Source organism: Taeniopygia guttata, chromosome Z, assembly GCF_048771995.1.
Source record: "Taeniopygia guttata chromosome Z, bTaeGut7.mat, whole genome shotgun sequence".
NCBI lineage: Eukaryota > Metazoa > Chordata > Aves > Passeriformes > Estrildidae > Taeniopygia > Taeniopygia guttata.
In genome coordinates, this window is record NC_133063.1 from 78,349,446 (window position 1) to 78,377,070 (window position 27,625).

Here is a 27,625-nt window from a genome sequence, read left to right on the forward strand (position 1 = left end):
ACTCTGAAGTTAATGCTTGAAACTGAAATAGAGATTTTAGTTACCTAGACAGGGGCTTCAATATAAAAAATTAACATCTGCACTGTCCTCTATGATTATAAGTCTTCTTTATAGAATTTTAAAGCAAAATGTCTTAATTCAATGATAATATCTGGGATACTGAACACCACACTTTATCTCATATGAAAAATAACCTGTAATTTTATGATTTTATTATGGTTAATTTGATCTTTCCCAAGCAAAATATCAAAACCAGGTTTAATGAATAATCAAAGCAACCTTTAAAAAAGTTCCTTAAGTGAGGAATAAAAATATCATTAGTTAACCAACTAATCAGTGACTTTTTTCCTACATGTCTACAAACACGGATAGAAATGTAAACAGATTGTGTATCCTCAGGAGAGACCGCTAATGGATTTTTCTTAATTTCTGGAGGTTTTAATGCTGTATTTAACAAAAACTCCTCAAAGAACAGTGAAGCTTCAATCAGATCTACTCTGGAATATTCTCTGCACTGGAAAATTATTAATTTCCAAACCAGAAAATTAATTATTTCTTGAATGGCAAGCTTTCTGTGGGATTTGGTGAGGCAATGTGCCCATGCATATTTTTATGTTTACATACACACAAGTATCTATGCATGTATTTTCAACTTTTGGTAAGAATTCCTTTCATATCTTCTGTACATAGGCATCAGATGTTCCAGATTAACTCAAGCTCCTGGAATTCAGATGCACTTGACAGGAATTGGACTCCTCACCAAGTGAGCAACCACAATTCTGTGTCTGGAAATCATTTCACATCTGCTACTTATATGTGCAACAGCATGACTCAAACAGAGCTGCTGAAATTGGTCTCGCAGCCTAAATTAGTTCAGATCTCTTCCCCCCCCCACCATTTGCAAGTCAGCCTTATTCCATTTAATAAGAAATGGCTACACTCACATTCAGTCATGCAGCAAAAGCAGTGACAAGACCCAACACAAGACCCTTTTTTTCTCCACTTTAGCTAAGGAAGTGCAGCTATATAGCTAGCCTGAAAAAAAAACAAATTGCATTTCTGCTTGTGGATTAGGACATGTCTGCTTTCTGATGGGATCTTCAGGAGCATGGGCAAGCAGAATTGCTTCTTCCTTCCTCCCAGAATGAAAGCAGTGACATTTTTCTCTTTGGAAGTTTCTATGCAGCCCTTCAAAACCAGCTGCAAAACCCAGACCTTTATAAATAAATGATTTGCCATTTGAAGGAACATGCAACTCTGAATCTCTGTATTGTCAGTTTGCTACACTCTACCAAAAATTTTAAAAAATCATTTTATTGAGTTTCTTACCTTATCTTAAAGATTGTTGAATGTTGATCTGAGTGTTGTTCATGTGAATTCATGCAATCCATGATAAGTCTTCTTCCCCTGACAAGTGAGATATTTTCCTACTTCCACATTTTCAGCTTTACAATCTCAATAGTTTAAAAGTGCATTATTTCGAAGGCTCTCCTTTTCTTTCTCACTCCCTCTCTTCTAACTGCATCACCTGTCATGGACAGGCACTAAAGCCATAGAAAAAAACAAGCATTTAAAATACTATCTCTGCTTGTGCACAGTAGTGTAAAAGAGAGAAAAGGGAAAAAAAAAATAAGCTAAATTCTCCCACTTCTTTGACTTTCATCAATAATTCAGGGTGCTAAAATTATTCTTCCTAGACCTTGTGTATTTGTTAGGTAAGCCTTGTATGCCTGATCTCAGGCCTTTGTCTTGCTGCCTGACAGCTTATTGCCCACACCAGAAATATGGGATTGCTCCCCAGGCAAGGGAAGGGAAGATTAATAATTACTTACATTGAAGGTATTATTTTTCTGCCATTCTTCTTTGCCCCCCACTTAGTTTTCATATTAAAAGTGAAAAACAAAGACAAGGGCAATGGACTTTTAAAAATTTTTTTCCCTGCAGTCTCTGTGGATGGCTAGACATTTCTTAGAGGAAAATTCCTCTGGCATTGAAAACATTTGATCCTCCATTTTTACCCTGAATAATCTTCCACATCAACAGAAAAAATAAAAGGCTTCATACCATTACCTGCATGTAAATTACAAAATCCTACCAGGACACAATTTAATAAATCAGAGACTTTGGTGTGGAAATCCTGTGCCAATAGGATCACAGTTTACGTGCTCCTAACATGGTAAAAAAACCAAGACAACCTTTCATAATTCTCTGCTTTTCTAAATGGATTAATATACCAGTATATTTAAAATCAGTAAGTAATACTTACATTAGTTTTATTAGGTTAACAGCTAGACTTTTAAAGTATGTGTTTAACTCCTCTCACCACTAAATTAATGAGTCTAAATTGCTTTTCTGCATTAGCATGCAAAAAATGTCAGCTGTGTATTTTAATTGTACTTTTAAGAGTGAAGATTTGTGGCTCAGGTCTTGTTATAAATCTATTTTAAGTCCTGTAAGAATTTTTTTTTTTTTTCAATTAAGCCATACATTTACTGCAATGCAAACTAAAGAATAGATTATGCCATAAATGTAAGTAAACAGCTGTGGAGAATATTTGGAGAAACAGTAGTATCACACATTTAAATGGTGTTTATTTAATGACAGTACCAAGCAAATAGTAAATAGTTTTTAATACCATTATTTTAAAGTATAAATTTTACATTGGTACCACTTCTAAATAAGATGCAAAATGTTATCTCTGTGAAGTGGTGGCTAAAATAAAATAAGAAGCATTAAGTATCACCCAGGTGGAAAACCCTTTTCTATTATAATATTAATTACAATTGGTCATTTGGGGACATGGGGGGACAGTTCAGTGAAGAAAAGCTCTTAAAATGAATGTAACAAAGATCTGAATGCAAATTACAAAGAAATTTTGTTATTCTCTCTCTCAAGAGGATGCATACCCCTAGATTGTTTGATGAATAAATAAAAGGAGAAGCTTCTCAAATTGTTACTTTAAAGAGAAATTTACTCTGGTTGAATTGTGTCACCTCTGTCAGACACACAAGACAAGCAGGAACAATGGGACCTACTGTGCATATAAAGTGTTAAAACTTTTTTCTCCTTTCACATGAATTGATTTAATCTCATGAGTGGTGGTGGGGGAGAATTTTATTATTGTTTTCTGTAGAAAAAGTAATATATTGATATGTAAAATAGATTCTAAAACTTCAACTGACATGGACCACGAGATGTGAGAAGTGCCAGAAATTTAACTTTGAAACTGCAGCTTGAAGGGTGTTGTTTCACCACTTGATGTCACTGTAGCATTTGATGTTTGTAATTCCTTGCCCATTTCCAGCAGCTGCTGCTGTCTCTGGATGTTTTTCTTCTTATTATTATTTTTATCGTGGTCATCGCTGCTGTTTTTAATAAAGAACGAAAGGTAGCCCCTAGTAGCCCTCAAATCTAACAATAAATCTTGTTGACTATTAAACAAACAGCATAAAGCCTTGGGCACCAAACTGTAATGAGCTGATTCAGGGGTGGATAGACCTTGTACAGCTCAAGGTTTGGAAATCTGTCAAATCTGCTACTGTAGCTGTTGGTGAAATTGATCAAGCTCCAATCCTCTTCCCTTTACATCTACACCCTCTTCCCTCTTCCTGAAATAGGTATGTCCTGATGCTGAGGCCTCTGTGCAGAACTTTCTCTCAGCAACACAGGCAGCATTTCACATTTTATATAAAAACAGTTTCATTTGACAACTATTCAGAAAACAAACTCATTTCAGACAGTGCTGCCTCTGTGCTATGTACACAGAACATCAGATGAGAGTTTCTGTGTTTCCTATTGCCCCCAGGCATTAGGAAAAAGTGGGAAACAGAGAAAGAGAGAGAGAGAGAAAGAAAAAAAGAAAGAGAGAAGGAGAGAGGGAGAGGGGGGGGAGGAAGGGAGGGAGGGAGGGAGGAAGGGAGGAAGGAAGGAAGGAAAATGCCCCTCTAAAAGGAAATTATCCTGAAACAGGCTAGCAGATGAGAGCATGCAGTACCAGACAGACAGAATACATGTCTTGATGCCCATGTGTAGCCAGCTGCAAATTTTTTTATCCAAAGGCTACAGCCACACAAATGTCTCAGAGTGATTCTTTTAAAAGATCTGTCTCTACTCCTTTCCTGGCTGCTTTTCCAGGGCTGCTGTGGTGGAGTGACCTTGGCCAGCTGCCAGGGGCTCAGTGAGCCACCCTCTCACTCCCCCTCCTCCTTCTGCAGGTCAGCTGGGGGAAATAGGATTGGAAACTCACAGGTCAAGATAAGGACCAGGAGATTACCCACCAGTTATTATCATGGGCAACACATGTGGAAGAGTAATTTAATTTTTTTGCCAGTTGATAGCAGAGGAGGATAAAACACCTTTCCTCATGCCACCAAGAACTGCTCTGGTTCAGCACCTCATCCTTTCCACGAGGTGCCATTCCTTCAGGAGCTCCACTGTGGGGTTCCATGGGCCAGAACCCCTCCATGGGCTGTTATTTTTTTCAGGACACATTTCCCTGCTTCTGCCTGGGTCCTCTGGGAGCTGCAGGGGCATCTCTCTTTCCCTGTTCCCTTCGTGGGCTGCAGGGGCTCAGGGGGCTGAGCTGAGCTGCCCCAGGGGAATCTCAGCTCCAGCACCCACAGCAGCTCCTGCCCCTCCTCCTGTGCTGCCCTGGCTGTCTGGTTTCCTCACATTTGTCCCACTCCTGTCTCTCACAGCTGCTGTGCAGTGTTTTTTGTTGTCACAGAGCTCAGCTTTTCCCCACAGCTGTCTGGCACAGGGGCATCTCCCAGTCTCATCTCACAGAGCCACCCCTGCAGCCCACTCACTACCAAAACTTCTGTCTTTTTGGCCTCCAGTGTTTGCTGAACACACACAGCTTTGTACTTCGTCCCCAGTGATCTTCAAGTAAAATACAGAAATGGAGGCTCAAGCTAAAATTTATGTTACCCAGATTGTGTGAGCAAAGGTTCCTTACATATGGTTTTCCCCTTTTCAGTTTTCCTTAACAGTGCTCTGTTAAATTCTGACATTTACCCCTGTGCAAGGGAGGCTGAAGGTAGGGAGGCCTGAGGGCCAGCAAGATGGCTGGTGTTCAATTATAGTGCTCGGTTTAGTCCAGCTTCTAAATAAGTGAGTCAATGCAGCACTGGCCAAGATAAAGTCTCTATGAAACTGGTCAAATAGGCCACAAACTGAAACAATTAATGCTCATAATTACCTTACACTGCTGTATTGAGACAATTAACATACATCCATGTAATTAATTAATTACATTAATAATTAATAATTAATAAATATATATAATTAAAAATATATATTAATATAAAGCCACGTTAAGGGATGTTATCTTTACTGAGGAATTTTGTCTCTTTCAATTAATCTCTAAAACTACTTCAGGGTTTTAAATTAAATACAAAATCCAGCCCCCTTACCTCTGTTTTAACATGTTCAGGATTTTTTTTTTTTTTTAACTTTTACTCTTAAACTTGTGTATTAGCGGAAGCCACAATATCTTTGGTGAAAGTGAGTGGGGGAATGAAAATGCTGATGTGAAAATGCATCCTTATTTTAACAGTATCAGATGAAGGACATGGATCAAGACCCTAAACCACGTCAGGCATTCTTGACTCACAGACCAGAGTTTATGAGAATAATGTGTGCAGCTGTGACTTCTGAAAGCACCTCCTGAATCCTGCATGGAACTACAGTGCTGGTGAGGTGTTTCTCTCAGGAAATGCAAGTTTGGCTAAGCTTCTTCTGGGTTTCTAATTCTCTGTTGTAAATTAATTTCATGCAGAACCCAAAATGCAGTGTTGAACCCTGGAACTTATTTTTTTTTGCCAAGACCTCTTCAAGACAGACTTTTCTGTTTATTATGCACACATTATTTTTTTATTATGTGGATCTTTCCCTTGCAAGAGGCCTCCCTGCTCTGTGACAAGTGTGTGTTAGTTCAGCTGCACGTAATGCCACACCACCCTCAGCAGAGTGCAGGCTTTGCATTTCACCCTCATTTCACCAGACCAAGGTTTCTTCTGACCATTTCTGTCAGGCTGCTAGTTTTCAATGCAGTTCTGAGATTAAAAACCTGGCCATTACGCTCTCTAGTGCAATTAGAGTTCAAGTTATCTGTCACAAAAGCTGACTTTTTTTTTTTTTTTTTTTTTTGTTAATCCCATCTTTTGTGAAACATTTGGGTAGATTAGGTTTTCTGGGAGCTGTGAATTATACTAACTGGAGAAGAAGGAGGAAGGCTTTGTGAGATAAGGGTCTAACTCTCTTATTTCAGGATATGTGTCTTTTCTCTGTCTTAGACTTTTTGAGTCTCTATAGGCCAGGAGTGGGTGATAATTCAGGCTCATGCAGGTGCTCATTCTGGAAGCAGCTGACCTAAAAAACTGTCAGGAGCATTTTGCAAAAACCTATTTGTGCTTGCAACCAGTGCTTCTGACAATGGTGTGGAAGTCTGCAACAATAAATAAATAAATAAATAAATAAATAAATAAATAAATAAATAAACAAACAAATAAATAAATAATTTTAGTCAGATTTTTTTTTCCTCCTCACATCCTGCAATCCAAGGCAGAGAAGCTACCAAATTACATGAAAATTGTGACTGGTATCACCTATACTAAAAAAAAAAAAAAAATCCAAACCAAAAAAACCCCCCAAAAAAAAAACCAAAAACAAACTTAAAAAAAAAAAATCAGTGTAAGAAGCTTAAAAAGTGCCGGAAAGGCATCCAAAATTCAGCTCTATGAGTAGTCCTAGTTAATAATAGAAGTGATATTATTTACTGACCAAAACCACTTTACATTTATATATTTTCTCTAAACAAAAAAATCATTCTGAAAAATGCAGAAGTGGGAGCTTATTTTGCCAACCACCCACTGTATTGAGTAAATGAGCTGCAAGGAAGAGCAGTATGAAGAAAAACGCATTTTCTGCGAATTCCTTTCAAACGGACAATAACTTAGGATCATGTGAAAACTGGGAACAAACAAAGAAAAAAATGTGCTATAAAACACATTCTATTTATGAACTGGTATATTTTTATGACATTGTTTATAAATAGAAGCGATAAATCTAGCTAAAAGCTGTGTGTTTATGCCACACTGTATTTTGTTACTTGATTTCAGCTCACCCACCACCCCACACATACACACAGAAAACCTGACAGTGAGATAAAAGGTTTGAATTTCTCAAAAAAAACCCAAAAACTTTTAAAGTTCTGTTGCACATGCAGACATTCCAGGGGACACAGGGTGTGTGTGTTCTGCCTTTCTAGGTGGGAATGCTGTGTAAAATCCTGTGTGGGAGCCCCTGGGCTAAATGCTGCCCTCGAGCCAAGCAGGTTTGTGCATACAAGGAGGTTCCAGAAACTCTCTGCTTTGCAGGAAAACCTGGGGATTACACACAGGTCATGTCTTGAAACCCTTGGGAGATGAAGTGGTACATTTCACTTGCAAAGTTGGAAATTAATGGAATCCAGAGGCATGGATTTGCAGTCATTTTCTTGCCACGGTTTGACTAAAACGTTTAAATTTAAAAATAAATCGCCCATCTGACAGACCCATTGCTATAAGGAGATATTTGAACACAGATTTTTGCACTTAGCTTGGATATTTGCTTTACGAATACAGAAAAATGTGTTTGAAAACGAGGACGGCACAGCTGTCTTTTCTCAGGTACAACTTCCGTAACTCTCAGTCAGTTGTCAAAAGCAATTTTGCTTAAAAAATTTGCCTAAACATATCCTACAAATCCTTTTGTGTTTTACCTAAAGGAAATACTTTTGGAATTTAGTACTCACTAGCTCTTCTTGTCTTATCCAGATCTGCACTATGCATTTCACCCCCTTAGATCAGTGCCAAAATGTACATCCTCCCACTCTCCTACATTCTTTGTCCCGAAGCAAATAAAAATAAGGTAGAAAACACTAAACACTAAATTTATTTATTTCCTGAATTTGAGACTAAAAGTGTTTTCTCTTTGCAGCTACTCAAACCTTATGAGCAGGTTGTATGTTAATTTTCAAGCTGAATAAACATATCAGGTAGGAAAGACTGTTGGACTGCTCAATTACTGGAAGAGATGGTGGAAGATCAGTGCAAAAATGAACCTGACTGGACTGCAAGTTACATCTTAGTTAGCCAGGAGTTCGGTGATTTTAAAAAAATGTAAATATCGATGTCTAATTAGTTAAGAAATGTTTGACTGTGATTCTAGCTGGCTTTTATTTAGATCTGTGTTGGCTGAAAGTAAAAAATCCTGATAAATTACCTCACTGCACCTGCAGAAAGGAACTCCAAGGACTCATACCCCTTAGAATTCTATCAATAGTTGAAGAACAAGATTCAATACAGAATTGTTTAATGGTTATCATATAACCAGAGATGTCATAGAACAGGACAGATATCTTGAGAAAGTTAAGGAGTGAAAGGCCCACACACCAGAAATCTTGATTAATACGTTGCAAGTGCAATAGGGGAACCACTTCATGGGTTTGTACACCCCAGAAAAGTTAATTAATGGTAATGGTCTAATCAGGACAGCAAATTTACTGTTTATCTGGATAAAACTTGGGGTACCCATTAAACAAAGATAGATGACATCTTTTGGAAGTAATTAAAAGAAACAAAACACTTATGCCATGATGCAATACAATGGGCAGACCTTTGACAGTGTCTATGAAAAATCTTGCATGTTTCACTGAAAATTGTCAGGTTTTTGAAAATGTCTACACTGACTAAATTCCCAGTATGTTCCCAACTTTGGACTCAAAATTTTTATTAGGAATGTTCATCTAGCAGCTTTTTGCTGTGAGATTTGAAACTCTTTGTTTCAGACTTCTCAGTCAGCTGCCTCCTCTGTCTCCAGTCTCTGACAGAAGTAACAAAAATTTATGAAGAGATGAATAAATTAAAAGGAGTAGCACAATCTTTCCTTCTCTCCAATAACCAAAAAGAAATATTTATATTCTGATAATCAAGTTCTGGATGGCTCTGCAGTTCATGTGAGGACATTACGCTGCTTGACACTGAAATGTTCTTATTTCTCACTCATACCTTTGAGGAAATCATACTGCTGTACCTGTAAAAGTGGCTGCTCATTTATCAGAGCTCTTGATGTTCTCATTTCAAGGCCAACTCCAAGCAACACCTGCTCCTGTGCTCACAGGAGCTCTCATTTATGCTTGAGAGATCCAAGACCCTGACATGAACAAAGCTGCTTTTTTTTTTTTTTTCCTTTTTACAGACCTGGAACATGGCATTCTGTACAGCAGGCCTTACACAGGAACAGCCCTTCACACCCAGGTGCCAGGGAGATCAGAGGAGCAGAACAGCAAATGCAGATATGATTTCCTCAAAATGTTTTTCCCTTGTAACTGATGCCAGGCCAGGATGAAAACAGGTAGAGGAGGAAAAAAAAAAGTATAACGAACATTAACGTATTTACTTACTTGTTTGTATGCATTGTAAAACATTTTTTGCTGTTGTTTCCATTTACATCAGAGCAGCAGTGGGAGAACAATTAGCCCCTCCTGGCTTACCAAAAAAAGTCTGCATGGAGATCCCAATAATGGGAATAATGGTTTAATAAAAATAATAAAAGTTTCACTTCTGAATAGCTCTGACCAACCAGGCTGGTTTTGTTAGTGAATATACAATAAATTGATTTGATTGTCTATAGTTAGCATGGAGAAAAAACTTCTGTTTGGGTCAGTATATTGTAGTTAGAACTAATCTCAATTTAATAGAATAAAAATTTGTGATAATATACTATTATTATCATAATAATTTTCATTTTCATTCTTATTTTCATAATAATAATAATAATAACTATTATTTTCATTGTTATTCCTTATCATTATTATCAGAAGAAGTATTCCAGTATAAAGTAAGATGTATAGCTGGAAAACCAATAAAAACTTCCTTCCCCCCCCCACCCCTTTCACTTAGAATGCCTTCTTTGGGGTGAAGAAAGAATAAAGCAGAGGAAGAAAAAAAAAGTTGTCAAAAGAGAAGTCTACAAACTCTTCATTATCCCTAAAATCCTTACTTCAAGATCTTACAATTTACAGCAGTGAGATACAGCTCTGTCATCCCAGTTAGGTTTTTTGTACATGCACAGTAATATGAGCTGTGGAAATATTATTACTCAGTGACAAAATCTCAGCAGACCATTTATTTTCATAAAAATACATTTCACTGATAAAATTTAAAAACACACATTCACTCTTTAATCTTATTGGAATAGAAAATAATGGAGATTACCATTTTCTTTCAAGGGATTTAATATTTTACCTTCATGATTCATTTTTCTGTTCCAGAGGGAGACAAAAGTCAACTACAAGTTCTTCTCAGAGACTCACTTCACCACAGAATAACTGGATGTGGCTGTATGTATGAAAATGCATTTTCACAACTGCAAATCCATGGAGCAGCTCTGCTACCTCTCTGAATGTTGCAGCCCAGTGTCAGCTTCTAACTTAGATCAAATTTTGTGGCTTGGACTGTCTGAAATACTCATAAATATGAAGCACCAAAAATCCAAGTCAGTATTTACTTTGGGAGCAATAGACACAAAACATAACAAAAACCTCCAAAATTTTCAGGTTCATTAAATTGTCTTACAGTTACTGGAATGCACTGGGAAAAAATGTAAATATTTTGGCACTTTACAATCTGTTTCCTGTTGGACCTCTTTCATCTAAATGTGGTACATCTGTGCTATTGATAAATAACTCAGCCTTAGTGAGCATTGATACAAGTTCTGTTTAATGAGTTAATAATTGTCTACTTCCAAGTGCAAAGGTTTAATCCATTTTTTAAACTTGCTACAATGATTGTATTAATGCCTGTGAAACTCTTTGACAGAGTGACGAGGTTCATTTTGCCTTCCTGCTCACATATTTCTATCAGTTAGCAATTAACCTTTACTAACTCTTTACTGAAACCAAACACTTACTTGTGAGAGTATATTTGAAGTGAAAACGTTTTTCCAGAACTTCTTTCTATTTCACAAAACTTTTCAATTAAACTCTTTTTTTTATGCAGCCTTTGGGTCACAAAGGACAGCAATGCTGTGAACAATAATAAAATATGTCCTTTTAATATTATTAGGAGGAGAATATTGAATACAAATAGAAAAACTGCCATCTGCTGATTAAGTAAGAGTTCTAAGTGAGATTATGACTGAGACTAATTTCTGTGGTGGGTTGACTTTTGCTGGCCCCCAAGTGCTCTATCACTTCCACAGGAAGGACAGGTGAGGAAAAAAGAAAAAAATTAAGATGAAGACAGAGAGATTACTTATCTAATTTACAGGCAAAATAGGCTTGATCTGGTGGAATTAATTAAATTTGCTGCAAATCAATTGTAACAGAGTAGGATAGTCAGAAACAACAACAACAAAAAAATTTAAAAAAACCCTAACCAAACAAAAACCTATAAACATCAACAGCAACAAGAGCAACAACAAAACACCCCCTCTCCCCCCAAAACAATTTAAAAGAGCTGCCCACACACACCAAAAAGCCACTCCACATTAAAACACCTCTACCCCTGTGTACCTAAAAACCTGAAAACTCTCCTTATGAAAACACAGAAGATGGCTTCACATGAACTTCTTGTGCCTGTATGCATATTCATCTCCTTCAGTTTATGACCACTTTAAAGGTGTTTTTTTTTTTTTCACTCAGATTTCACAACTGCATATAACAAATGCATTAGAAGGGTTTAATTTTACTAAGTGGCATTGTAGAAGTCTTCTCTTACTACAGGTATTTGTTACTGATATTTGTAGGTTTGTGTATTTCTTTTTTTTTTTTCTTAAGTGTTTTGATTAGTTGCATAAACCAATAAGTATTTAATTGAAAAAATCCTATTGCAAAAGAAAGCACTGAGAACAGTTTTGCTGTTTTTTTCAAAGCCACACAGAATATGTTAACACCCTAGCACACCACCTACATCTCAGGAATTCATGGCTTTTACAAACAGATATTTGCAATGCTGGAGTCAGAGTGGGAGGATGAACACTTATGACACAGAACTGTGATCATCTGAAAATGTTCTGCATTTTTTTTCAGGTAAACTAATCCTATTTTTCATCCAGTGGAAAGCAGATGAAAAGCATCAGGCTGCCACACCCACCCTCGAGGTTTAGTTCCATCCTAAGGAGCAGAAGTGTTCCCAGAACAATGCTCTTTTCAAGTGAACACTCTGTTAGGCTTGGGATATACTGTGCTGCTGAACAGGTTGTTTAGTTTTATCACTACCAACTAGATTCTTTAAAAAAACAAACAGAAAACAAACAAAAAAAAATCCTGGAGGAGTTCAGAGTCTATTGAGCACTCACATGGCACCAAAGCAAAGGAAGCTGATAGCAAAAAGGGTTTTAAAATCATGGGTATTTAGGGTTAAAAGGAAAATTAGGCTTAGTAGGCCCTGAGAAAAAAATAAATACTCTAGGTACATGAAGACCTTGTACCTTGCTAGAACAGCACCTGTGTAGCTAGTACATGATAAATTATGTAATTGTTAGATGTGATGATTGTTTCATAATTAAATATAATTGCTGTTTAATTGTAAGAATAATCCTGAGAAACTGTGGTCAGGGGCCTAAGAAAGATCACAAGAAACTCATGGTTGAATAAAGTCAATGTCTACAATATACGAATATAAGTTTAATAATTAATATGTAAGTTATATAACGATAGAATATAAAATATGTTCAGCTTGAAAGCCATGTCGAAGTAAAATTTGGGTCTGTACCCCTGATTCCCAGAGCTCTCAATAAAAGCACCTGCATATAATCATATCCCGTGATTATGTGCGCTCCTAAATGCTAATAAAGCCAGACCAAGAAAATGGCCCAAAGCATTGCACAGGACTGGGAGAGAAGGCACTGTTGGCATAACAGCTGAAACAATTCCTAACAAATCTCCCACATATTTGCATGTTTATTGGATATGCCCAGGGCTCCTGAGGATGTACATCTCTGCCTTTATTCCCCTTTGGAAGCAGTCAAACTGGCAGCACCTGCCCACCAGCAGGAGCTGCTCCGAGCTGGGAACACGACTGGTGGTGCTGATTTCCAGAGGCTTCTGTGTCCCAGGAGAAGATAAGGAAAGAGTGGATTGAGAGGTGCTGGTGCTGCTGCTGCTCTGTGCCAGAGAGCCCCGGCTGGGCAGGGCACGGCGCTGCAGGCTCTTTCTCCTGCCAGAGCTGGGCACACCTGGGAACAAGGCATGGCAACTTGTGGGAAACCAAAGGCTTTGTGGGGGCTGCATTGCTCAGCACACACCCAGGCCTCAGCAGTGCCATGCCTGAAGGACGCTGCCCTGTGCTCCAGCCTGCCGAGCAGCCCGGCTCCTGCCCCGGTGCCCAGAGTGCTGCACACACTGCTGACCTTTGCCAGGAGTCGCAGGGCAGCCGGCACAAGAGTGGGAATGCTGAGCCAGGCCACCGGCCCTCGGCTGCCAAAGAGGGCCTTCGCGATACAAATCCAAGTGGCAGGCACCCAAATGCTCTCGAGTCACAGCTGAAGGCCTGCATCTGCACAGGATGTTTTGGCTGCCCCACTCGCCCTTTGGTTTTTCCTGCAAATGCCATTGCCCTTTCTGCCTCAACTGGAAGTGCCACAGATGTGCCAAACGGGGCCGGTGGGCCGTATGCCAAAGGCAGTGTAGTCTGGAAAAGAGGAATGAAGAAGAGCCTTCTCCATTTACAAACCATACCAAAGAAGCCATAAGTGTGTCTCAGCACCAATAAAGGACAACTGGCAATTCAGAAGGAAATGTTTTCTGAAGGGGTCAGAGGGAGGGGAATCTTCCAACGACTTGATGTTTCAGAAACTTTATTTAATTATAATCCTATCTATAAACCTATACTACAAAACTACTTAACAATCCTACTCTAGAGTCCTACTCTACAATCCTACTCTAACTTTGTAATAATATCTTCATCGTTAGATTCTCGTCTTCTTCGTCTTCTTCGTCTTCTTCATCTTCACCGAGTTGATGAGTGGTGCCAGGACGGACGTTGGCTTGGCTGCTGTTACAAATGGATGCTAATCCACAGGAAAAAAAAACAACAAAGAACAGTGAACCATGACCTTCCAAGCTCAGTGCTTCACAGACTAAATCAGGATTTCTCTAGCTCCTAGAAAGATCCAGAAAGTAAAACAATGGGACCATCTGTTCCCCACTCATCATGTGCAGGAGCTTGCCATCACAGGCAAACCTGGCCCTGAATCCCACTCATCCATTAATTCTGGTTTCTCCATCTTGCCGGGATTTTTGCCCTGCTAGTGCTCTAGAAATGATGCTTTCTGTCCCTGGGGTTTCTTCCTTTCAAGAAGCTCCAATGACTCCCATAGGTCCCTGTCTTGGAAAGACAAGCACCGTGCTAATTTCCACAGGCACACAGTGCAGTGTCTGCCTTTCCATGCCCTGCCCCTCCTGTGTGGGATGGCACCTTCCTTCCCAGCAGGGCCAGCCGAGTGGCGCTGGGTCCTGCAGTTCCCTCTCTGCCACACAACCTGGCAGTCAGCCTGGGCCAGTTCCCCTCTGCCTGAGCGTGCCAGGCAGCAGATGGGGCTGGGACAAGTCCCTCTCAGCTGTCCCTGTTTGTGTGCCAGAAACCTCTAAGGGTGGGGTGGGGGGACACAAACCAGGGCCCCTCAGAGGCTCACAGTGAGTCCCTCACAGCCCCTCCTGCCCACAGCCAAATCTCTCCAGAGTGCTGTGCCAGGACTGGCAGCCTTGGGTTCCTCCACTACCATTTCATGTCTCTCTACCCTGCATTGCTGTACTTCAGTTCTTTTACCATTAGATAAAACTGAACATCCCACCAAATCAGGGCAACAGAAACAGCCAGAAAACAGAGCACCTGTCCTCTCAGGAAATGCGGAGAGAGGTGGAGTTATTCACTTTTGTGAAGAACAGGCCCCAGGGAGACTTTATTGCTGCTTTCCAAGATTTCAGAGTGGCTTTGAAGAAAGTGGGGGTAACCTTTTTTAACAGGGCCAGTTACAAGAGAGTGTGGGCAAATAGTTTTAAACACATGGGGATCTAATCAGAGTAGGTCTAAGGAAGATCTTCTTTTCTCGGAGCATGGTGCCACCCTGGCACAGGTTGTCCCAAGAGCTTGTAGGTGCCCCCATCCCTGGAATCATTCCAGGTCAGGTGGGATAGGACTCTGAGCAACCTGATCTCTTTAAAGATGTCCCTGCTCATTGCAGGTTACTTGGACCAGAGGACTTTCCAGAGCCCTGCCAGCCCAGCCCAGTCTAGGATTCCTCACTGTTTTCATTTGAACATCACCAAGAGTTGAGGTGAGGAGGAAGGGGGCTCATCTGATGCCTCGGACCTCCGTGGAGGAGGAGCCCATCCCTCAGACACTGTTTCACCTCAGCCCCTTGGCATTTTACCTGCAGGAGCTCGTTGGCAGACCAGCGCTGCTCTTTGTCTGTCTGCAGGCAGCAGCTCAGGAAGTCACGCAGGGAAGGTGAGAATCGGTTGGGCTTCCGCAGCTGTGGTCTCTCTCCTCTGGCTATCGGGAGTTCAGCCTGCAGGAAAAGGAAACACGAGGCTCCACCTGCTTCTTTCCCATCTGTAACTGCTCTCCCAGAACCCACTGTTTAAGCTCCACTCTGCAGAGTAGTTTCTGGTAAGATGGAGATGGTAAAGGAAAGATGACTTTCCTTTACCAACAAAAAACCACGGCTTTTCCAACATCCCGCTGATCCTGCCTTGGCAGTCAATTTCATTGACTGACCCAGTTAGTGGGAGCTACCTCAGCAAAGCTTGTTTCCTTCTTGGAGGATTCACACCACCTTGACAGGCTTTTCAGAAGATGGACTCTGCTACACTAACACTACTATTTCCAAGGATTAGTACATGAAAGGCATCTCTGCAGTGCTTGTTGGTCCCTTAAGCACAGCGGTCATAAACCAAAACTCATTGATCTTCTTGTCCTCTTCTAGAAAACAGAGGTGCATGGGAGGCAAGAATGGAGATCCACCAGGTATTCCTCAGGGTGAGGAAACAAACATTTGGAATCTCATATTCAACACAGACCCTTTAAGACACCTGCACAAATGTATTGGGATGAAAATGCCGGCTTAGGCACACAGGAGCCACCTGCAGCTCTGTCTCTCAGCTGCAAGTTTCAGCCTCTTTATGTGGCAAAAGGAAACCTTTCCAAGGTTAAATCAGAAGAAGAAGCACCATCCCGATGGTCACCCTCTGCTCATTTGTATACTCAAGTCAATGCATTAATGGCGTCCCCATCGCAAAAAATGTCTGTAAGAAGTGGGAGGTTTTGACAGGCTCTCCGTGACACCAGGCTGCAGCCTGGTCTCCAGAAAAATGCCCATCACAATAGTAACAGCTCTGTGCTGGTGACACTGAACTAGATGGTGACCAAAAAGACTTTGTTATTATCCTCTTCAACCCAGAGGAAAATTTGCAAGCCCAAGACAGCAAGCACACTCCCCTGGAGTATAAATAATTATGGCAGCTTTCTTTCCTTTTCCCACACCCTCAGAGGTCACAAAGGGGGCTTTATCCTGTCTCTCTGCAACTGAGCTCAGCCACTGGACATGGTGGGGAGCTGGAGTCCTCACTGCCCTTAGCACTGTGCAAGCCAGGGATGGCCCTGCTCCTATGGTAAAGGAACACAGCACCAGCATCAACTGCCCACGTTGGATCCCAGCCCCAGGCACCAGGCTGCAAGCTCATCAACTTTTTAAAAGACCCAGAAACAGCCAAGGGTTTAGTGTAACTGCAGTCGGAGAAAAACACATCCTCAACTTATCCAGGCCACCCACACACATGACTGAGCAATGTACAGATTATTTGAAAGCCTGAAAGTTTTGAAGACCCACAGGACTTGGAAAAGATGCTACAGTGTGGAGGAAAATCAATGTGCTATGGTTAAAAAAAGAAAAAGAAAGCAAAACTGTTGGGGAAGATGAAACCGGAAAACCTTTACAAATATGTATGCCTGGCAAAAGATTTTGAGAATATGGAAACTGTAAGCGAGATTGAAATGAAAGTAAGCTTTGAGATAGTTACTAGGCTTAGTTACTGAACAACTGGAAAACAATGGTATGGCCAGCTGAAGGTAATCCCCTTTTGATTAAACAACACCCTCTGCTGGCAGACAGGTCCAAGGGTCAGAGCAGACCCTACTAGCTTGGCAGAAGGGGTCCAAAGAGTAGTTTTTAGGGTTTAAAATGTAACACAGTATGGTAATGTAATGATTCTTATAGGCTGTAGGTAAATACTCTAGTATTTGTATCTTGGACTAGATTGGTTAGTGAAAATTTGAACATTCTGCACAGAGGAAGATTTATTGTCTTGTAACAGGAACTTCCTCACTCTTTCGGGTCTCTCTTTTGGGCTCCTCTTTCGGGCCTGCTCCGAGCTGTGGCTGGCAGCTCCAAGCAGGGCCCTGCATCCACTCCCTTTGCAATAAACCGAAAGTTCCAAGACCTGGCTTCAAAGATCTCTCGTCTCCATCCATCCCGACCGTCCTACCCACTGTCACTCCTACACAAAACTACTTGGGCATTGCTTTGGTGGTTGTGTCTTTTTTTCTTTTTCTTTTTCATTTTCTTTTCTTTTCCGATAAAATTGAAACTGGGAAGGTGTAACGTCAATTTCTTAGGATATTTATCACATGTCTAACCTCTCTACTGAAAAATTCTTGCCCTTCAGAGACAGAGCACCAAGAGAGTTCAAAAAGCAAATGAGAAATGTCAGGCAGGTTGCAGGCCAAAATGCCAGGTTTCTGAACTGCTACTTCCCTTCTGATGCAACCGAATTTACAGCAGATGCTGATGTGCTGCAGGGACATGTTTAGAAGGGGACCTTGGTGGAAGTGGTGCCAGCAGATGGCAATGGGATTTGTCCAATGGCACACAGGACATGGGACAGGTGAGAAAGACAAGTGGGATCAGGGAGTATTTGCACCTTACCGAAACAGGAGTTTCATTCCTGTGAGGAAGTTCTCGTTCCACCATTTCGATGCCCACGATTCCAAAAGACCATATGTCCACTTTGGGGCCATATGGTTGACCTGTCAGCACTTCAGGCGCCATCCAGCCAGAAATGCCGGCCACTGAGCTCCGTCTATGCTGCTCAGGGGTGAGCTGAGCAAAGAGGCCAAAGTCAGCTGTGGACAAATAAACATACCATGAAAGCCAGGTCAAGTTAGGAAATCAAGCAAAAGAATTCCCCACTCTCAGTCTATGTGTTGTTGAATCTCCTGAAGAACTGTCCACACGCAGTTTCCTTGGGGCTTTAGCCAAGGAAGTATGGAATTGGCCACTTCCAAAAAAATCACAGTTTTTTTAACGCTGCTCACAGCAGTGGCCTTTATTCCCCTGAAGCTTTAGATTGTAGCTCCCTCCCTCTGGAAGAGACACAAACACACCAACGCCACTCTTGACTTCTCCTGGTTCCTTATACCTCTGTGCACGTTGCAACCGTGCCTTCAGCTCACAGCGGTGGGGCCCTGCACTGCCACCAGCACCATTTCTGAGGAGCTGGCAGCCACTCAAAGCAGCCCCTCACCCCACATCCCTGAACGCTGCACCTGACCAGGAATATACTGACCCAGCTTGACAGAGCCGTCAGTTCTGAGAAGGATGTTGTCACTCTTCACATCTCGGTAGATCACGTGGTTCCAGTGAAGAAAATCCAATCCTTGCAGGCACTGAGAGAGAAAACAGAAGCAGGAGGGCAAAAATTAGTGATTTCATCACACAAGAACGGAAACAGAGTCTCTAAAAGATTCCCTCTGCATGGGAATGGCGAGTAATGGCAGAACACAGTGCCATTGAGAGGAAGAGTTGCTGCTCCAACACTTGCAGAGCAGGACTTTTCTAAGGAAAGGCATGTCAGCTTTTGAAAGAGCAACAGCACCTGCTGTTGTAGACTGTCCCCTGCAAACCAGCCAGGATGACTGCTGCTGCAGTGGATGTGCTTTCTCCATGCAGAGGGCAAAGGAGGGGTTTGGCCAAGAAAGAAAAAAGTCCCTCTCTTTGGTGTGAAGCGGATCACTTTTGGGTGGGAGGCTGCATGACGAGAGTTTTGTTGCTGGCCTCAGCACAGACTTGAAGTATCACATCAGTCACCTTCCTGAAGCAAAGAGCATTCTGGCTGCACTACTGTCCTTTTCAGTTGAGGACTGTGAGAAATGAGTCTCTGTTTTTTCTCAGCTGATCATTTCAAATCCTGCCACCAGCACCTTTGCTTTTACAGGCAAGGAATGCAGTGCAGACAGGCTCAAGATACAAGTTTAGGGAGGCAAGGTGGAGAAGAGCAAATACAAATACAGGAGGCAGAGTGAGAATACAACAGCAGGAGATAAGAGTACAAGAACTGAGTACAGTGAGTGCAGGAGCACTGGCAGGCAGTTCCCTTGAGATGCTTTTACTTGCCCATAGCATACCAGCACTAGAAAAACAAAGTTTATACATGAAACCTCTCCTGTTCTGAGCCTCTGTTTCCCAGACAATCCTGCCCAAGCCCTCGGAAGCACAGGTGGGCTTGCTGACCTCTCGACTGATGACTGCTATCTCGTCTTCAGACAGGTAGATCTTGCTGATGGCATCGCTCAGAGTGCCTCCATCCATGAACTCCATAACCAGCCAGAATTGATTATCCAAAAGATAGCTGAAAGAAGGAAACAAGAGCATGGAGGTAAACATGCATGGTTAGTTTATTTTCTTGGTTCTTATTTCCAAGTCCCTGTGTGACAAGGACAGAAGAAAAGGAACAGACATTCCCTCTAGGCTGTGCATTGTTTGAAACCTGTCTCAAGAAGAAAGGCACAGCTTTGGAAAAGGAGATGTCTTAAATAGCCAGCAAGTAAAAACTGCAGTTTAGGAACAGATAAAAAACTTGTCACACTGCGTGTTTCTGGAAATAACCACCTAGTCTTCCTGGCATGCAAAGCAATGGAAAAGAGGGGACACAATCCAAGGAAAATCCATGTTAGTTTACCCAGACGTAAGAGGACTGTTGAAAAAAGTCAAGTCCCAAAATAATGTGGTGGCTGTGAACTTACAGGCTATTAATTTAATTAGATATGACTGATGCAGATTTTTGAATAATTTTCAAACTATGTGTGCCAGGGAATACTCCTGCAGACAAGATGCACTCTCTTCCCATCCACCGGAGATGAGCAGAGCAGTAATAATTAACCAATAATTACAGCTCTGTTTTGTGCCGGTGAACAATCTTGCATGTTTGCAATATGTAAACAAATATTTACAACAACTCACCTGCCTAAATAGTTGACCACGTTGGGATTCCTATTTATCTTCACAGTCATGAGTTCATAGACTTTTAGTTCCTTCTTCGTCAGTCCTTGGAGATTTATTTTCTTTATGGCCACCTAAAATGACATTGAAAATCAGCAACTTGAGAAGTTGGTGGCACGAGACCACAAGGCACATGGAGCGAGTGATTTTACAATGACACAGCCAAGCTGTGCCAAACTGCATTCTGATTAGGCATTGCAGTAATTAGGAACTGACATTGCAACAGCCCATTTCTCTGCTCCCTTGGGGGCCAGTTACAGGACACGTGGCCACTGAGGTTTTGCCGTGTCCACTTGGTAACAGTGGTATCTCAACTATCACCCACAAACCTCTGAGCCCACTCCCTGCTGCTTTGTATGGGATTCAGAAGAAGTAATCCATGCTAAAATACTCTGTGGCTAATCCAGGGCTATGGGCAGGGCTTAGGGCTTCTAGGGACGCCTTGCAGATCTCTCCCTATGTGCAGTTCCCAAGTGCAGCACTGCAGGTGTCTGAGGAGCTACCGGTAACTCTCAGATGCATTTGCTGGCAACCAGAAGTGAGAATTCAGGACTCTGAAGCTGTCGCCCCAAAGAGCAGTGAGATGCTCTAAGGCACCACCTTTGCTTTAGCAATTGAGAGCGAGTGAGCACATCCTTCTCTGAAATGAACTGCTGCCCTGCGTGCCTTCCTTCTGGCAGCTGAGAAGGACAAAGACTGTCCCCAATGTATTTTGCAGGCTGGTACCAGTGTTGCAGCATTTTTGAGAGAAAGAGGACATGAATTGTGAAAGTTGAGCTACTCCAGTCTAGGCCTCAGATTGAGGCCTGGTGGGGCCTTCAAAGCCTCTGACGGGGTTAGAAATTCAGAGCTTGTGGCGCAGATAGAAAATAGTCTTAAGGTGTTGTGGGGACCACTGGGTGTGAATTAGTATAGGTTTTATGGTGTAAAGTGTAGGCCGTTTTAAGGAAAAGGTAAACAATGTTAGCCTACCAATTAGAGTGTCTTTGTTTCTGTAAACTATGTGGAAGCTTATATAAACTACCGCCTGATCTTGAATAAACGGAAAACGCTTGATTAACCACATTGGTTTGAACCTGCGTTTGTCTTGTCCAGTTTTCCGTTTTTCTGAGATTCCCTGGCTTTATACCAGTCTGTGTTTCTTTTGCCTCTTCAGCACAGCTCTTCCCAAAGTTCTGGCCACAGCTGCTCACACCAGAGGGGAAAGCCCCTCGAGTGCAGCAGAGTCTGAGGGGGCTGTTGACATTTACCTCTCCTCCTGTGGCTTTGTTGAGTGCTCTAACCACATGTCCAAAAGTCCTAGAAACAAAAAAGCAGCAAAGAAATGAGAAGCCATTTAGCTCTTGCAGTGAAAGCCAGCCCACACAGGAGATCTCTGCTGCAAATGCCTAAGACCTGCAGGATGCAGGCGGGCTCTGCCAGAAGGCAGATGATGCATTTTCCTCTCAAGTGCATGGGCACTGGGCCTGTCCCTGAAGTGCTGCCATCTACTGCCTCAGCTCCTAAAGAGAGCTCCTTCTTTCATCTCAGGTTTCATGTTCTAAATTGCGCAGTTTTCATAGTTTTCATCCTGACCGTGGATAATTTCCTTCAGCAAACTCTTGGAAAGAAATGTTCCTGAGAACTGTTATCTGACAGCTATCAGGGAGTAGGTTGCACTTTCAGGCAAGCAAGTTTCTTCCCCTTTTATTAGTGTGGCTGTATGATTTGGAGAGATAGAAAAATGCTAAGGAAATTAACACAGAGCTGTCCCACACTTGAGAGACAAGGAGATCTTCCAGGCCCTGTTCCTTGCTGCAGGCAAGAGACCTTGGCAGCATGAAGATGTCTCTGACAATACCTTCAGGGCACACTCACAAATTCTGAGCCGCACTGAGAGATGGGACAATCTATCCCCAGTGTCTGAACATGGCAATAGATGTCTGTTTGCAGCTGGCCTCACTTCACACTGCATAGATATTCCAGCAGAAAAACACCCGGCCCATGGTTATGGAGAAGTAACTGTGGTTGGACTCACCCACTGCCAATATATTCCAGTTCAGAATATTTTCCCACGGGGTTTTCCATGTTCACTATTTTCCCTGAGGGAAACAAAATGCAAGATGCTCACTTTAAAGCAAAGATCCCAGCTTCCAGAAGATGCAAAAGGCAGCCCCAGAGCCTGAAGCTTTGAACTCTTTGTGGTCGCCTGGGTAACAACAGCAAGCAGGCCGACAGCTCTGCAGCACAGGTGGCCAGCACACAGACTGATTTTCTACAGCAGTTCCCATGGGGAAATGTCTCTAAATGTCCCTGGGACACCAATCTCAGGAAAAACATTTGGTACAGCTATGCTGAAACATGCACACAATACACTGTCCCTCAGAGAAGAAATACAGCAGACGTACTCAGTTGCTCCAGGGAGTCATCCTTGATCTCCTGGTGCTGAGCAGCGCTGGAGATGGGCAAACTGCCCCGGCTCCACTTCCCAGGTTGGGGAGCAAAGGCTCCTTTCGACAATGCTGCTGCTGCAGCAGGTTTGACAAAGCCCTTGTGGATCTGGAACAAGAAATGAGTTTGTCAGAAAGGTGCCTGGCAGAGATTAGCCTGAAATTCCATTTCAAATGCAAGCCCTTGGTAAGGTTCTATCAGCCACATGCAGGGCTCTTAAATGGGTTTTTTCTGATGTCCACTTCTCAAACTGGATGGGTCAAAACCAAAGGTTAGTTCTACTCAAGTTCATGGCCAGATTCATGTTCCATTTTCATGGATTTTCTGAAGGATCACTGCCACAATGACCATTCTGCTTCCTCTCAAGGATTCCTTTCCCACTCCAAGGGCTTCAGACACATTTGCAGCTCCTTGTTCAAATGTTCTGCCTCCTCCCACTGTGTCCTCTTTTCCTGCACCATCTTCAGGTCATGCTCAACTTGTAGTAACTTTGGTGGGGACAGTTCCTGTACCTCATGCCAGGCCTGGGGCTCTTCATTGCCACTCATTTGCTGGAAGGCTTTGCAGGCTGCCCGGCGAGATGTCAACATTTGCACCTCAAGTCAAACAGAAGAAAGCAGTCAGAGACTACGGCTTATCCCTGTCAGTCAAGAGTCATTGACTGTGAGGAAAGGGAAAGAACAGATTTACAAGGGGTACAGACAGCTTGTTTCAATCCTCCGTCTGGGTCACCATGTTCCCCTGTAAAAACACCTCAAGAAACAAGGAGAGCAGGAAAAGGCCAGCAAGAATCAATTTGGATGACTGCTGGCCAAAAGGCCAAAGGACAAGTCCCACTGTCCAGGGCAGCAGTTGAGATTCAGCACACCAGGAAATGTCCTTCAGAGTGTCTGGGGTACACACTACAGCAGGATGGCACTCAGAGGCATCACCTCACTCCCTGAAGCCCTGCACTGGAAAGGCAAGAAGGGCAGAAACCACCAGTTTGGTGACTGCAGTGGCTATCCCTCTTTCACTCACTTTCTCTTTTAGAGCCTGAGGGAGACGATTAAGTTTTTCTCTGATGATTTTCATTTCTTCTTCCAGCCTCTTCTCCTTTGCCTTCATCTTAGTGACAATTTTCTGAAACTCCGTGTCCAGCTGTTCCTTCAAGTTCTGTAAATTACAAGAGAGAGGATCTTTCATGAGTGGAGTGGCTGCCACTCTTTCACTCACCTGGTCTTGTTGATCGCCCCTCTGCTGACGGAGATTCATCTCCTCTTGAATTCCTCTCATGTCTTCCTTGTTCCCCTTCTTCACTTCCATGATGGCACTCTGAGCCCCGGGCAGCTCGGCTTGTGACTCTGCCTTGATGTTCTGTACACACAAATGCAGAGGAAGTGACTGGGAGCTGCCATCAGGCTCAGCTTTTTCCTCTTGCAGCTTCAAAATCCCATTTATTCAGCCACTTCTTTCTGCTTCCCTACCCACCTCTGCTTCCAGTGCAACCCTCCTGTCCCAGTGCTGACTTTGGCAGATTCCAAGGCTCTGTGCTTTCAGTGCCTCTGGGACTCCTGACCTCCTCAGTCCCAAGAGCTCCATTTTATGCCCCTTTTCCTGCCCTTCCCTCTGAAACCTGGCGAGTCAGGCTTACCTGGCCATTCTCCTGTGGCTCTTCCACCTGCTGCCTGAGCTGCTCTTCCTGCTCTCGGGCTGGGAACAGCTCTCCCCGAGTCTGCCATGGCATCCCTGACAAAGCAGGCTGCTCCTGCTCTTTCTCTGGAAGGACCTGCACAGAAAGCAAGAGAAGATGGGTTTCAACTTTCCAGACAACATTTGAGGGCCAAGACTCAAGGACTGATGGGCTCACACGTTCCCAAAGCACTGTGCTGCAGCTCTCCTGGGTCTTTCTCTGCCCATGAGGAGGCACAGAAGCCAAAGTGACCCTGGCACTGCAATCAGGGGCCATCTGGGGCTGAAGCTCAAGCAGCCTCTGAGGCAGCTGACAGGGAAGGTGTGGCATTTCTCAAGGGTCTGCTGAGGGCCTCCCTCTGCTTCTGCCTTGCTCTGTTTGTCTTTCAGTAGTGACTGACACCCCACCCTGTCCCACAGCTCCATCCTGGCTCTGCAGGTGGCTTCCTCTGTGAGCTCAGCCCTTGTGAGAGACACTTCTGGAGTTCATGTTCTCTTCACCAACTAAAACATGGAATTCTTCCACCTCTCTGGGACAGGCTGAACATTAAAGCATTAACGGGGGGCTTCAGGAAGAAGAGGCTGGAGGAGGAGACCATGTCTGAGGGGAAAAAAACACCACATCTGGAGGAGGAAACAGCTCTGCCTGCTCAGAATCGGTCATCAGAACATGTCTTTAATCCTCTCCTGAAAGGGATGCTTTACGTGAACTTTGCACCTCCAACTGCTTTGAACCAGAGCCAAGAAGATTCAATTATGCAAATGTTACATAGATAGATAGATAGATAGATAGATAGATAGATAGAGAGACAGACAGACAGATCTCACTTTTATAATCTCTCTTTACTATCAGTTGTGTTCCTACATACATCAACACTTGGTAGCCATTGCCCCAGTCAGCAGCAATCCCGAGATTGCTCTCCTGTTCCTTCAATAAACCACACTCTCAGGGAATCTGGAGCATTTAGGTCCTTATGGAATACAAGAAGATCCAGAGCATTGCACTGGGAACTGCACTCTTGCAGCATCTGTGCTTGGCCAAGTGCTTCTCTTGGACTCGACCACACTGACACTGCTAAAGGGGCTGCAATCAGGAATAAAGGCCAGGCCCTCCCAGCTCCTCTTATCTTTGAGAACCAGCTGGAATGCAAGAGCATTGATTTCCTGCTCAATTCCCAAACACCACACCTCCTGATTTCCTGGGTTGCAAAAAGACACAGGGACTGTTAATATGAAAGCGAAGAGCAAGGCCCTGTTGACTGGCCTGGCACCACAACAGCTCCCTGCCCCAAACAATGTGTTCTCATGCAAAAATACTGCATCCTCCAGAAAGGCCCCCTTACAAAAGAAAATGCAAACAGAATCTTTACAAGTGCAGGAAAAGAGTAGGAAAGATGGAAGAAAATCCACTTGCATTGCTAAAAACCAAGAAATTGAACAGGAATACTCCTCCTAATAAAGGAACAAAAACAAGACAGAAGAGTGACAGATGCCAGTGGAAAAAGCACTAGGATAACGTGAGGAGATATTTGCCGATGAAACAGCCCATGTGGCAAGCACTGTCATGTATGGATCCATGGAAGTGTGCCTGAAGGTCTTTCACGAGGCTCCCGTTGTCCAGGCTAAAGCTCCCTCAGCACATCCTCCTTGGCCTTGCGCTCCACACCCTTCCCCAGCTCCCATGTCCTTCTCTGCACACGCTCCAGCCCCTCAAGGACTTTCTGCTTCAGAGGGGCCCACACGTGGACACAGCACTCCCAGCTATGGCCACAGTGCTGCCCAGCCCAGGGGGACGGTCACTGCCCTGCTCCTGCTGCCCCACTGCTGATGACAAAGGCCAGGATACCCTTGGCCTTCTTGGCCACCTGGCCAGGCACGGGCCCACGTTCAGGTCCTCTTGACTGCCCAGCAACAAAGTTGCCCATTGGACTCAAAACACAGCATCCACCATTTCAAAATGTCCTTCCTCTTCTGAGCAACACAAGATTGCAGTCATGGACTTGCAGCTTCAACCCCCCGCCCCGCCTACAGGCTGCAATGCACTTTTCAAAGCTGCAGACTACACCAAAAAATGCATCCACAGAACCTTGCTTTTTGCCTCACAAGAGGGCTTCACAATTATAAACTTAGTTTCTTTGACCAGGTCTTGTCCCCCACAGATTCATGGACAACACACTCGTCTACTTGCAGCTTATCAAAAGTCACAAGACAGCTGAGCCGCACACTTTGTAGAACTGAATAAATACTCAAGCAACCGCAGACCCGTTTCACCAGCCAAACACATGTTTCCTCAAAGGGAAAGCAAACAAACCAAGCCCTGAGACCTCCAGCACTACCTCGTGCGCCCTTGGCCATGGGCCTGCAGAAGCCCAAGAGACAGAGCTTCACTGAGTTGAGCAGCCACACCCTCACCCTGAGGCAACAGGCTTTGGTGCCTAAACATGACAGGTCCAAGGCCAATTTCTAGCTGGAGGTCACTGCCTGCAGGAAATCGCTGGGTCCTGGCAGGACTCCAGCACTCAGCATCCTCGGCCAGCAACAGCAAGAGCTGGCTGGTCAGAAACTTCAGCTCTGCCTTGCACTAAAAACAGCCCCACCCACAACTGGCACTTACTGGCTCCGAAGAGTCAGCCTCAGGCGTGACCCGTGATGGAGCCTTGTGGTCAAACTGCTCAATTTGCTCCTCTTTGGCTTCTTCACCAGGAGCAGAGGGAGCCAGGGCAGACACTGCTCTTGTCTCGATCATCTGTGGCAAGAGAGAAGCATGAGGGACAGGCCATTACCTATCATTTAAAACCGTATTTCTTCTCATATCTACCACCATATCTTGCAAAGAAAATTAAGAAACTTTGATTACAATGGGATTCTAAATTGCTCTCATGTATTAAAATTGGCTACTACAACTGTAATGCACCTAGCTCTGATTTAAATATCCCAACCTGTCTACTATCAGGTGACAATGATCGATCTGTGTAACTGACATTGTAATTCTTGAAAGCTAAGAAATGCAAAAGAGAAACTTGCTGCTCTGCCTTGCACTAAAAACAGCCCCACCCACAACTGGCACTTACTGGATCAGGAGATTCAGGCTCAGGCGTGACCCGTGATGGAGCCTTGTGGTCAAATTGCTCAATTTGCTCCTCTTTGGCTTCTTCACCAGGAGGAGAGGGAGCCAGGGCAGACATTGCTGTTGTCTCGATCA

At 43.2% G+C, this 27,625-nt stretch overlaps 1 protein-coding gene across 1 annotated transcript; it reads right to left on the minus strand.

The window, feature by feature from the left end:
- Positions 1-13,825: 13,825 nt before the first annotated feature.
- LOC140680267 (serine/threonine-protein kinase PAK 3-like) lies at positions 13,826-27,620 on the minus strand. Its single transcript, XM_072922574.1, has 14 exons — positions 27,495-27,620; positions 27,038-27,169; positions 24,386-24,520; positions 23,773-24,108; positions 23,265-23,348; positions 22,710-22,860; positions 22,340-22,403; positions 21,573-21,621; positions 20,284-20,396; positions 19,555-19,672; positions 18,611-18,710; positions 17,971-18,167; positions 15,418-15,555; positions 13,826-14,055 (listed from the first exon to the last, which is right to left on the minus strand). The coding sequence occupies exons 1-14, from the start codon at positions 27,606-27,608 to the stop codon at positions 13,954-13,956; spliced, it is 1,833 nt and encodes a 610-aa protein (XP_072778675.1). The 5' UTR covers positions 27,609-27,620; the 3' UTR covers positions 13,826-13,953.
- Positions 27,621-27,625: the final 5 nt, after the last annotated feature.

Bases quoted from the DNA above. Each gene is read 5' to 3' on its own strand.
- LOC140680267 (XM_072922574.1), bottom strand. From the start codon at position 27,608: ATGTCTGCCCTGGCTCCCTCTCCTCCTGGTGAAGAAGCCAAAGAGGAG. The intron at 22,861-23,264 runs GTACAGGAACTG...TTCTTGTTCCAG, and splicing joins AGCCCCAGGCCTGGCATGAG to ATCCACAAGGGCTTTGTCAA. The intron at 21,622-22,339 runs GTGAGTCCAACC...TTTTGTTTCTAG, and splicing joins CTGGAATATATTGGCAGTGG to GACTTTTGGACATGTGGTTA.